The sequence below is a fragment of the Athalia rosae genome, chromosome 7, assembly GCF_917208135.1.
Source record: "Athalia rosae chromosome 7, iyAthRosa1.1, whole genome shotgun sequence".
In the NCBI taxonomy this organism is placed as follows: domain Eukaryota; kingdom Metazoa; phylum Arthropoda; class Insecta; order Hymenoptera; family Athaliidae; genus Athalia; species Athalia rosae.
Window position 1 is genome coordinate 204,743 of NC_064032.1, and position 12,522 is coordinate 217,264.

Consider the following 12,522-nt stretch of genomic DNA (forward strand, 5'->3'; position numbering starts at 1 on the left):
TTCTCTGCCCTTCTTTTCTTATTTGCATATTTGTCTTTCTTTCTTCAAAATCGAATACCAACGCAACATCGTTTCGTTTTTTATTTTGTTTATTTTAATTTTTTTCAAAATTGTCACTTCGAAAAATTCGCTGGGCATTCGTCGTCACATTACCGCGTGGCTTTACGAGGCCGATAAATTAATAAATAAATAGAGGAACAACAATTTTCAAACAATTTTTTTTTTCATTTTTCCTTTTTTTCGTTTTTTTCTTTCTATTCTTCCTCGTTCGTAACAACATTTATAGAGACTCTTGGAGAACGTAACGCAACAAATGTATAACAATACAACCACGAAAAAACAAATAGAAGGCACTCTTATTTTTTAATAAATCAATTGGTTTTTATTCCTTTCTCTCATTTTGGTTTTTTGGTTTTCTTTCAAATTTTTTCTTTCCTTCTCATTCTCTCTTATTGTTAGCAGCCTGATTAGTTGGCGGGTCATTTTGTATGTGAATTCATCGATTCTTTTTTATAATTACATACAACGTTATTATCCTTCTTATGGTTATTATCTTTGCTTTATTTTATTTATTATTGTTGCACCCCCACTTAATCAAATAGGCCTTCGATGTTGTTCTCTCTTTTTCGTAGATATTCAGCGTTCAAACGAACAAATACCTACGACACACGTATATGTACATATTTATATCCAATCATTTCATTTGTGGATTTCTTTTTTTCTGTTGCTCTACATTTTTTATTCTTTCGTTCGTTTATTAATTGATTATCATCTTCCCGTGAACAGAAAAGAAGTATAACGGCAACACACGACAATAGATAACAAATTCTTCATCTATATATATGTATATGTATGTATATATTTATTATTATTTTTATTATCATTAATATTCTTCTTCTTATTAATATTAATATTATTATTATTATAAAGAAATTCTTTTTTTTGTTCTCCATAACAATATTTTTCCAAGGTATAGAATATCGTTCAACGTTTTTTTTCATTTCTGTCTTTTTTCTTCTTTTTTTTTGATTTTTTTAAATATTTTTTTTTCTCCTCCTTTCTTTCTCTTGATTAATAATATTATAATAATTTAATTATTGTTATTTGCTTGGAAGCTCACAGCCGACACATTTTTTTAAATTATTATTGTTATTGTTATTGTTATTGTTATTTTTTGCATTTCATTTATATATTTCATTTTATTCTTTTTATGTGGTTTTTATTTTTTTTTCGCTCATCTTCTTCCATCCATATTTGTTTTAAATATCATTCGTGAGTGTGTGTGTTTCATTTTTGTCTTTCATCGTTCTTTCTTGGTTTCCCTTAATAATTCTCATCGTTGTTTTTGTTATAATTTTTTCTTCCCTTCCCTTAATAATTTATTCACTCGGAATTTTTATAGCGTACGACGGAGGGAGGGGGATCGTTATATTTTCATACGAGAATTGACGTTCATGTAATTCTATTCGATTTTTCCATTAAATTATCATTTTTGCTTTCAACTCGTTTCATTTCTTCCACCGTTTTATACAACGTTACTTTTTCCCCTCGTATTCTCTCCCCCGCCCTCTTCGTCGTCATCAGCGTCAATATTATTATCATTGTAATTATTATATTCATTACATATTTAGTTATGCATATGTATATATACATATATGTTGCATTATATCATGCTAAAAGCTACATAATAATACGACAAGGTTCGCGCACAATAAATTATGATTCTTATTACTACTATTACTATTATTAATTTTATTTATTTAATTCTAATCAAATGATACGTGTAATAATGTGTGTATCATCGATAACGACGAGTGATTCCTGTCCGCTCTCGGGTTTCTGGTTTTCGTTTCGTTTTTATATTTTCTTATTTTTCGTCGGAAAAAGAAGAAAGAGAAGGAGGAGGTGAAAGTAGAAGGAAAAGGAGGATAAGGAACAGGCAATAGACAATAGAACAGTAACATTGGTTATCAATAATAAAAATGATGATTCTAATCTAGATAACGAACTAAATAAGTGCGACGGTGATAAATTATTGAGATAGAAAAAAAGGAAAAAAAAAGAAGAAAAATAGACGTGGCAGTGCCTTGAGCAACCGTTATACGAATACTAACACTTCGTCTTATCTCTGCTTCCCTATAACTCCGTTCTTATACTTTTCTTATAATTATCATTATTGTTATTATAATTACCAAATAAATAACATTATTTCACTAATATTATTATAACATAACAATAACAATTATCGATAATGCTTTTGTCTTTGTTATATTATTTGATAATAATATCGTTTCATTATCGTTATTATTATTATTCAATTAATTATTATTATCGTTATCGTTAATATATTTAAATATGTATACGTTTTTTTCCATACTTAGAATATATGTAACAATAGATATTATTACTAATTATTATTCGAGTTATTTTATCAATTTTTTTTTGTCTTTCTTTTTTTCAACTCTCATTCTTCATCTTTTCGTTCTTCTTTTTCTGCCTCCTCTCTATATTCATTTCTTCTCATTCGTTTCAATGTTGTATATATATTTATAATATCTAACTATTATCATTACTATAATTTCATTTTATTTTAATTTTTTTTGAACACATGACCGATCGCTCGATTTGTACGATTACAATACTATTATCATAATAATCATTATTATTATTATTGTTATTATTATTATTATTTCAATGTTAATTTTATAATTCAGACTACCATTCGATTATTATGTTACTTGTCTTTTTTCTAACTAATCTAGCCTTGCTCGTGAAAGATTCGGTTACTGTTGTTGTTTTAGCTTTTTGTTTGTTGCTTTCCCTTTTCTCAAAATTTAATTTTCTTACATACTCTCGTTTCTCATTCGAGCCTATCATGCACCGATTATTACTATTTCATATCGCATGACACGTAGATGTACAATATCGATTTGTATGTATTATGTGTGTGTGTATATATATATATATATATGGAGAGATATTTGTAATAGATATATTTATATATATATATATTTATATATGAATGCGTTTGTACGAGCGAGAGAAAAAAAATTATGTACACCTATATGAATATATGTATAATTTTAATTTGTTTCAGGGAGGTGAGATAAAGAACGAAATTCATTTGACATTCAGTTTGGGGGAAAAACGAGAAACGACCAAGGAAAAATATGGAATCAAAATAACTGGAGGAGTAGAAAAAAAAAGAAAAAAGAAAAATAGAAAATGAAAGCAATATTACAGGGTATGTATGCAGCGATATTTAAGTATAATAGGTATTGTAATATTATGTTTTTGTATACCTGTGTGTATCGCGATACAGTATATGTTTTAATATATGTGTATATAGTATATTTATGTATAATATATTATCTCGTGTATATCGCATCTAACAATATCATATATTTAAATATTTTTAATTAATTAATCATAGTATCTTATATACAATTACATCACCTTTTATTTGCTTTTTGTTTTTTGTTTTTTCAAATATTATTGTTATTTTTTTCTTATCTCCTCTCTCTCTATTTTTTTCTCTCTTTCTGCTTTCTTTTCTCTACATCACTAGCTATCTGCTTTACTCTTTCTCTCCCTCTTCTTCACTTCAACTTGTCTTTATAAATATTTAACAATTTTTTTAATTCGTTTTTTTTTTTTTTTTTTTCTTTTACAATTAATAAGGAGCTCAATAACATCGTTTTAACGAATCAATCAATAAATTGGGGAATTTCTTTTTTTGTTTAACTCACACTTTGTAAGGTCCCGACGTTCATAAACACGGTCACAGGAATGAGATCACGAAAAAATAAAAGTTCGTTTTGCGCGTGTGATTAATTTTGTTTTTTGCTATTGGTTATTTTTTTTTTGTTTCCCCTACTTTCACACACACAAAAACTTTTTAGATCCGGAGATTTCTATGAATATTCATACACCTATATACAAATTCCTCTTATAAGTGTTATATCAAGTTATTATCATTATCATATGTAATAACTATAATATTCCTTGTTATAATTATTATTATTGTTTATGTTATTGTTTATTTTATGTATTCGCTTTTTGTCACCATCTGTCGGTATGCGGCTGTTTCATTTCATTTCATTTTTTGTTTTTCTTTGTATTTGTAGAGCAAAATTGATATTTCAACTCCTCGGGTGGTCATTTAATTATTAACCATTAAGAAACGTAATCAAAATTAGAGGCTCAATGCCTGTATCTGGTGACAAGTATCGTTGATTTGGTTCTGATCTGTGGTAGAATGTGCAGGGTGATTATTTCTAGGAGTCCCCGGTGGGGTTAATGGCATTCGACCAACGCCGGGTGGGGCATCGCCGGCTCCTCCTAGACTGTCGTCGGTGGATTTACCACCCGCTTGCATCAATCCGTTGGTTTTGTACTTATGCTGACGTAACATAGAACCCTGGGACGGTGTCCCAGGATACTTTTCGGATGGCCTTCGTACGGGTGGAGCTGCTGTGTATCGTCGCTGTGCAGGCTGCTGCTGCTGCTGGTGCTGCTGTTGTTGTTGCTGACCAGATGTTGTAGACGGTGGAGGCATCGCTGGCTGATAACGGTTCTGAGTCGGAGCGTAGAACTGGACCTGGGGAACGGGTGGTGAGAGGGTTGGGAGGGGCCGAGTCATTGGAGAATATGGGGCAGGCGGCGGGCTCGACGATTTTTCAGAAATTACCGTAGTAGCGGTATCAGCTGTGTTGTTGTTGTTGTGAGTGATTTGAGAAACAGTTTGATTGGTTGTGTGAAAATTTTCAGATGTCTGTTGACCGGAACTATTGGAATTGTCAAAGCTTCTTCTGGTCTTGTATTGACCACCGGTATTGTTTTTTTGTATATAGTTATAGCTACCACCTCTCAAAGTATCGTAATTTTGGCCTGTTATATACCCTCCTGTTTTTTGAGGACCCGAACACGATGTGGGATAATTAAAACCATTCAAAACTGCGCCTGTTGCAAAACCCATTGATTTGTGGGAACCGTAGCCAGATCTTTGCCCAGGAAAATACATCGTCGAGCCCGCATTCGTGCCCGATGATCTTTTGGTATATTGGTGGTGAGCGGGAAAGCGAGCCGTTGACACTACGTTGGCAGTGAATTTCTGAGCAAAATCTGATTGCGAACTAGCATATTTATGTGACTGCGTTGAAACACCGTGACTTTTTCCATAGCCGCTACCCTGATGATGTACACCGGATGAAATCAACGAAATACTTAAATTCTGGGACTTGACAAAACTACCCTGTGCCGAAGCCACGACCGCTTTTGAATAATCGCCACGCTGAGACATAATGGTTTGTAATTTTGGATTTATATTAGATTGAAGCGAGGTATGATGTGGTTGAGACGCAGGTGTTGGTGTTGGCAGAAGACTAGGTCCCCCAGAAGACTGATGAAACGGAGGAGCGTGGGAGTGTGGAATGTAGACAGTCGCTGGATGATAGACGATCGTTCTACAGTGCATCTGAGCGACGCTACCGTCTGCGTCGTTATCGTTTAAGCAAGTCTGTGAACCGTTCAAATTTGATGTATGAATCCCGACTGAATGGTAGCAAGCTAGTCTAATAAATTTGGAAAGTGAACAGGCCACCGAGGAACTAAAAGTATTGCTGACCGAGAAGTCTTAAGGGTCAACGTTTAACCACAGAGCTGTCGGGTCAGTGTGGCTTGACAACGAGTGGATGCCACAAGTTTTATAGAACCTGCAGGAGTCGATTTGGCAGCACTAACATTCTTGTTCATTTCTTTTGTTTTCTCTAGTCATTGAATCCGATGCAAGTTAGAGTTTGCTCGTTTTCCCACTCGTATTGTTGACCGACTAACTCAAAGGACCCAGACAAAAGTCTGCGGTTATCGTATAAGGTTATTTAACGCAGAGTAATCTTACCTCCTGTGGCTGTCCCTGACTGTCGTTAGATTGTTGGGGCTGGCAGGTACCATCTGTCGTGTACAATAATAGCTGCTGGTCTGCGAGGCCTATCTGAGTATGCGGAGGAGGCGGAGGAGGTGGGCCAGCTGCAAAAGAGTAGTATAAGTGATCCACCTGTGGCTGCGGAGGTCCCGCAGGTACTGGGGGATGATGATGAGGCGGGGGAGCTCCGGGGGCGTAAAAGTGATGAGTCTGCGGTGGGGCGGCCAAAGATGCAATAGCTGGAGGTGGTCCGACCGGGGGACTAGTTGCACCTGTGCCGTTGGTACCACCACCGGATGAGCCGCCGCCGCCATTGGAAGTATTCTGCGAGCTGTTAGTCGCATAAAGGTATTGAGGTGCACCGGCTGCTGCTGCCCCCGCGTAATACGGCTCGTACTGGAATTACAAATATGTGTATCTTTCAGAGTAAAGTTTTTTATGATCAATTCTATCGATCAAAGAATATTATATATACGTGTAGTATCTGTAGTAATATATATATACGCGCATTGCAGCGTGATTGATGCGTTGTCTTTAATTAGAGAATAATCAATCTCGTGATCTCCAGACACATGCAATGAGTTGCAGCTCAAATGTAGCGTAACATGAATTACCTGTTTGTCGCAATGCAGATCAAACGAATAATTTAACCATGTATTATTACATTCTAGATCTTTTGTCTGCGCACGATATGTTAACAAGTAATTGAAAATGAGACCAACAAAAGATCTAGTAAGTCTCATGAAGCAAAGTCGAATTGATAAAATTCCCTTTAAAAAAAAATCAACATTACAATATCGAAGGTTTCTAAGATGCGGCGTTTAAAATATAGATAACCTTGTGTTACAGATAATCAAATAAATGATCCAACCATCAGAAATGATTGAAAGCCAAACGGCAAATGCCTTCCACCAATTTAAAACAAGGAGAAATTAGCTACAGCGGAAAAAAAATTTTCACACAAAATGCAGCCAGTGTGAGAGTGTTTTGCAGATTGATCACAAATTTAAACAAGGAGCGACACAGTTGAGTAAGCGGAACATGCTACATTGAAAGACATGCAGTGCACCCGTAGCAAATGAGTGAAGAGTGCTTAAAGTGGTGCGACGCATGCTGGACACGTAGCATAGACCATATACCTTTAGACCTCAATACTGTATAGCGTCGAGAAGTACGTAAGTGGGCAGTTGCTGAGGGTTGGGTAGAAACGCTGGTGGTATGCCTTCGCCCATCAGACCGTTTGTCTGTCAACCGTAACCGATATACCATTTATTTTTTAAAATGAGGATAAAAAAAGAAGAGAAATTCAAATACCTAAATACTCAATAATCTTTCTTCAGAATGTGCAGAAAAGTTCTACTTAATTCAGGTACCCATATAAACCGATCTCAATAACCTCCGAAACTAAATACCGAATCAAACTATTCATTTCAAAATCAAACTTACAGGCATCGGAGAGTATGGATATGGCTGCGGAACGTATAAAGATGGCGCAGGACAGGGATACATCACTGGAGCAAAAGTTTGATGACCAGCCGTCGCTTGAGGGCCTGGAGTTGGAGCAAAAGAACCGATACGATTTAAATATCTTCGATTATTTCTTGAAGATGCTTCCATCGATTATCATAGGTATTGAATTCGATTACTCACCAAATACACTCGTTGCTTGGTATAGAGTCGTAGGATCAGCCTGTGGAGCCACTGGAGTCGCGGGAGCTGGACCTCCTGTATTGTAAAAGGTCATACCATTTTGATAAGCAAGACCCATTCCTGAAAAGAATTAAGAAATTATTTCGATCGATCAATTGGTAATGGAAAATATAACCAATAGTGATAAAATAATTGCTCACCATTTGTGTAATAGTAGGTGCTCGTAGGTACCGCTGGAGGAGAACCTGAACTACCATCAAAAGAACGATTGAACAGCTGCTTTTTGATTGCCGGAGCAATATTAAGTTTCCTCTCTCTTAGCACAATACATTCGGACTAGAAAAATTAAAACATTTGCTCATTGGAAGGTAGATATCACTAGAATTTTAAACGTTTGCAAAATTTCAAAATTCTCGGTGTAAAGATCAAGCGATCTCCTGGCCCCACCTCTTGTTGAAGCCGTTTAGCTTCCTCTTCTGTTTCAAATGTAACAAATCCGTAACCCTTAGACACGCCAGCTCTGTCGGAGATTATTTTTGTTCCTTTAACGTTTCCATATGTAGAGAAGAGCTGGGCAAGTTCTGCTTCGCTCGTGCTGGCTGAGATTCCTCCAACAAAAATACGGTTTGGCACTAGTGTGCCGTACTTGGGTGCTGCCATCGCAAGACTTACTGCAGATGCAGGGCTAGAGGCTGGACTTGACCCCTCTGTACCCCCAGTTGACGCCGAACTCTGAGCAAACCAAAGATACGACTGGTTTGAGAATTGAGCTGACAGATGTTTTGTTGTTTTTTTTTGGATATTTGAAAAAGCAAATTATTAAAATACAGAAAATAAGGGACAGCAATTTTTTTGGACTAGATGTGAAGAGTTGCTGGAGTTGAAGAATTATTCTAACTTGAAACTCAAACACTTCGTAGATGAGATGATTCAGAAATAAGCTTTTAAGTATAAAACTGGCACAAATCACTCGATATTATTCGTTTTTGTACTTAAAATTGTGTTTGGTCCGTCATCTGATGTTTGACGTTTGATGTCCATCATCTGATATCCATTTTGCGATAACCATGATGTAAGCGAACAAAAAAGTCAGCAAAATCGTAGTTGATAATTAATTTTTCTCTTGACCATTGATCGATTAAATTTTTTTTTCCATTTGATAATTATCGGTATATGACCTCCTTTTAGCAATGGTTTAAGTTAACCGATCAATGGAACAACAATGAGTTCCTATAAAAATAAAACCAAAACAGACGATATAGTTATACATGTAGAGAAGAACTATTGTCATAGACAAGACATTTATCTATACATGAGGAAAAAAGAAATGACAGAAAAAAAATGAAATTTTCAATCAGGTTTGCCCACCAGGTGCAGAGTATTCAATATCGTGAGACGAATTAAAAGTATCGATTGCGTTGAATGGAAAGAGTTTTCAATGTAAGAAATCGAAGATAGGGAAGAAAAATAATGTGGAAAATGTTGTGAAAAACTCTCACCATCTTATCCTGAAGAATCCGGCAGTGTTTTTGTGGGGCAGAGAAGAATCCGAAGTAACTAAGGTCCCCTGGCTTAGCGGGACGTCACCTGGGTACCCAGGGACTGCCAAGGACCGCTAGGAGGATTTCAGAAGGACTCCCAGCCTCTGGCGAAGCTCCTGTTCTTCGTAGAACCTCCAAACACCACACAGAACACTTTTACAAGATGGCTACCGCGCGCCCACTTTGATCAATTTGAATCAAATGCGCAAAACAATTAATTTTCCAGCCAGTTGTAAATCGTATAGAATCCATCGGGAACCAGGATCGCCAGGTGATTAATTTTCATTGAAATTCTTCTAGTACTTCACGCGAATTTTCACGAACAGTCGAAAGATATTTTTCTCTTTTATCCCTGTTTATATTATTTTTATTATTATCGCTTTTGTACCTGTCTTTATCGGTCCTGAGCAGTAACATTTGGGGAGCCAAATTCTATCGCGAAAAAACCGAAAATATTCTGTGATTTGAGGTAGAGAATTTCTCAAAGCTTGATACGAGGTTCTGATTATTAACATGTGATTAATATCGAGGGTCGTTTTTTTCAATTAAAAAGAAGAAAAAAACTAAATTGTTTAGGAAAAAAGAAAAACAAATTCATTTGACATGATAGCTGGAAAATACCAATATGGCCGGCGTGTGGGGCTAGATTCCCACTATTTTCTACTATTGTCCTTTCATTGTCAATTAATGAGAATTTGCAAACATGTAAATGGGGATGATAAATAGGGCGAGGATTAAACTAGAATTGTTCAAATACTGGGCGATATTGAGGAGCATTTTTTCAAATTCAAAAAATAATATATTACGTGATTGATCTCTGACAATACCATTATATGGTATTAAGGTTATGGCGTATTTTATAATGAGATTATAGCAGACATAAATGCTATCAGCAAAGAAATAAATGGGTCAGTTCAAAGCAGATTAGAAATTTCTGTTATGAATAATATGTAATTTGATACAATTACCTATTGTCTAACATTTATGTTTCTTCGAAAAACGAACCAACGATCAAATAATTAAGAATTACCCGCGTCTTCAACAAATTATTTACCACCGACTATTCGGTGGTGAACTCTAGCGAAAAAACCATCAAGTGGTCGCCATTTTGAAATATCGCCGTCTAATTATATCGAGGAGAGCTTCCGGATATCCGGCGGAGCCATTTGAATTTTTTAAAAAGGATCCTCAAATGTTTTTGCAATAGGTGTGATCGAGACCTTTCTCCCTTTTTCGTTACCGCTAATGGCTCCAAAAGGTCAATGACATTATAAATGGTTCTAAAATCTTTTGGCCATTTTTTTCCACAGAAAATTCCATCCATCAAATCCATAAGATCTACAAATATGAAAATAACGCAGAGAATGATGGCGCTGCGTTTCGAGAAAAATAAGCCGTGTATAAAGGATTCAAAATAACGCGATACAAATCTGAATCAGAGATCGAAAAAATGATAGAATTTTGGATTCGTAACAGAGAATATAAATTATCATGACATCGAGTTGGTGAAGTTGGAGTTCAATAAAATTTTGGTGTTTCGAAACTAATGGAGATGATGGCGAGGTGCGTTTCATGTGGTTGCTATGGTGTAAAGGAGTACAAAATTTTTTCTATTAAATCTCACCTAATATCCCGCCAAGCATGAGCGATGGTTAAATTCGTAGATAAACATGATCAATTATTAATATTATCTATGTGGTAATAGATAACCGAATAGGAAACACTGAAATGGAAAACGCTGAACGAGAAACCGGAGAAACACGAAAACGTCCTTCCTCACTGCATTGTTGGCTACGAAAACAATTGTATCCCACAACCTGACCACTTGACCGGCCGAAATCGTTGGCGATGATCGTCTGCTGTTATTTAACACCATCCGCAAGCTAAGTCAAAATTACAGCAATTTTTATTTCACTCTACATCGCTTTCATATTTACAATTAATATACAATTATGAACTTAATTTTAGTTTTAGTATATCGGGTCTAAATCAAAATACGACGAAGATCCTGCAGAAAGTATAATGTATTGAGAACCGTCTTGATTTTGGTAGTCCGATATTGTTTGAGAGGCGACGTTCAAATTCTAAAAAAAAATTAAAAATATGTACTCTGTGTCACATTGAACAAATGCACAAGTCCTACCCTTTGGCAGGTGATAAATGATACTCACGTATTTCTTATGTTTAGCCAAACAAAATGTACAGACTTGAGGTCTGTTGTTCGGTTCATTATTCCATGAGTTAGTAGCTGTTGATCGCAAGTGATTCTCCTCTAATCGTAGACAAGGCTGATCAGCAGCACCGACGATGAGAACAGCCCCCAAATGGCTGATGTAGCTGCTCGCCAAGCGCAATGTTTCAATTTTAGATAATTTTCTGTCGGCTGGTTCGGTTGGAATCAGTGTCCTAAGCGCAGTGAACGCTGTGTTTACGCTGCACAGTGAAGATTGCGATTCTTGAGTAGCGCACCTGCATTTTTTTTTACTTGAAATACACTAACGCAATACATTTAATACTAGTGGTTCATTTCACAAAGAATAATGTCAGGATATTTCGGAATCTTATAACAAACACGAGGAGTAGAACTGATCCAAAGACTATTTCAAGTTAGGCTAATCGTCAAACAGAACAAAAGTTTCCGATCGAATACAAGATAATTACACCGATAGAAAAGTTAGGGATTATTAAACAATTCTTGATAAAGCACACCAACACTTGTTGCATGATACGATAAATATTTTACTTTGATTACAAAGAACATTTTTATTCACCTGACCAAATAACAATTAAACAGTAATCTGCTATTATTTATTATCAATGGAATTTGATGATTTGAACATACAATGAATTTTATTTTCTGAAATAGCAACTCGTTAATTTTTCTGTAAAGAAATCTTCTGTTCTGTTGAAAATTTTTAAAAACAAATTCAAGATATATCGCAGTAACAACACATTGAATTTCAATACACGCTGACAATAAATAAGTAATCCCCAATAATAATTATTCAAATTAACTGTTACCTATGAGTACGATCACGCTCTCTAGCATTAGCTTGGCATCGTTGTTTACCAGGTTCATCTTTTTTCCTAGCAGCCATGTCCAGAATTTTACACAAATCTAAACAACTGATACACAAATTGATGAATCAACTAATTTGGCTTCTATTGAAATTATTTAAAGGGTAAAAAACAAAAAATTCAAGCTTATCGCGAGATGCTCTTTGCTCACTTAAAGTTCTTTTATGAATGAGTAAGATCTCCTCTATGCGCTTAAATTCCTCCTCCCACAGCTTTTCCCCCCCATAAACACATGTGTCACACACATGTTAATGTGAGTTAAACTTACACAAAATTTACAAAGGGTAGGTAGGTCCGTGCATGGTGAGCCATGGTTGTGAGTGGGACTCC

General features: G+C 35.5%; 2 protein-coding genes and 1 long non-coding RNA gene across 5 annotated transcripts; 1 reads left to right on the forward strand and 2 right to left on the reverse strand.

Annotated features, from left to right (window-relative positions):
* Nucleotides 1–1,197: 1,197 nt before the first annotated feature.
* Nucleotides 1,198–9,213, reverse strand: LOC105684319 (atrophin-1). Of its 2 annotated transcripts, XM_012397599.4 has the most exons (8): nt 9,073–9,213; nt 8,566–8,803; nt 8,021–8,305; nt 7,774–7,909; nt 7,574–7,693; nt 7,370–7,473; nt 5,900–6,319; nt 1,198–5,518 (listed from the first exon to the last, which is right to left on the reverse strand). In XM_012397599.4, exons 3-8 carry the CDS (start codon nt 8,231–8,233, stop codon nt 4,196–4,198), a joined length of 2,316 nt encoding a protein of 771 aa, XP_012253022.2. In that variant the 5' UTR covers nt 8,234–8,305; nt 8,566–8,803; nt 9,073–9,213; the 3' UTR covers nt 1,198–4,195. The 2 variants fall into 2 exon arrangements, with proteins under 2 accessions (XP_012253022.2, XP_012253019.2); XM_012397596.4 differs by lacking the exon at nt 8,566–8,803 and having other exon boundaries at nt 9,073–9,210.
* Nucleotides 9,214–9,230: 17 nt separating this feature from the next.
* On the forward strand, nt 9,231–11,127 carry LOC125501726. The gene is made up of 3 exons (XR_007279367.1): nt 9,231–9,385; nt 10,425–10,677; nt 10,820–11,127. It is a non-coding gene; the product is annotated as an uncharacterized LOC125501726 (long non-coding RNA).
* On the reverse strand, nt 11,003–12,268 carry LOC105684272 (basic helix-loop-helix transcription factor scleraxis). Of its 2 annotated transcripts, none has more exons than XM_048658272.1 (3): nt 12,136–12,268; nt 11,286–11,547; nt 11,003–11,198 (listed from the first exon to the last, which is right to left on the reverse strand). In XM_048658272.1, the coding sequence occupies exons 1-3, from the start codon at nt 12,210–12,212 to the stop codon at nt 11,085–11,087; spliced, it is 453 nt and encodes a 150-aa protein (XP_048514229.1). In that variant the 5' UTR covers nt 12,213–12,268; the 3' UTR covers nt 11,003–11,084. The 2 variants fall into 2 exon arrangements, with proteins under 2 accessions (XP_048514229.1, XP_048514228.1); XM_048658271.1 differs by having other exon boundaries at nt 11,286–11,583.
* Nucleotides 12,269–12,522: the final 254 nt, after the last annotated feature.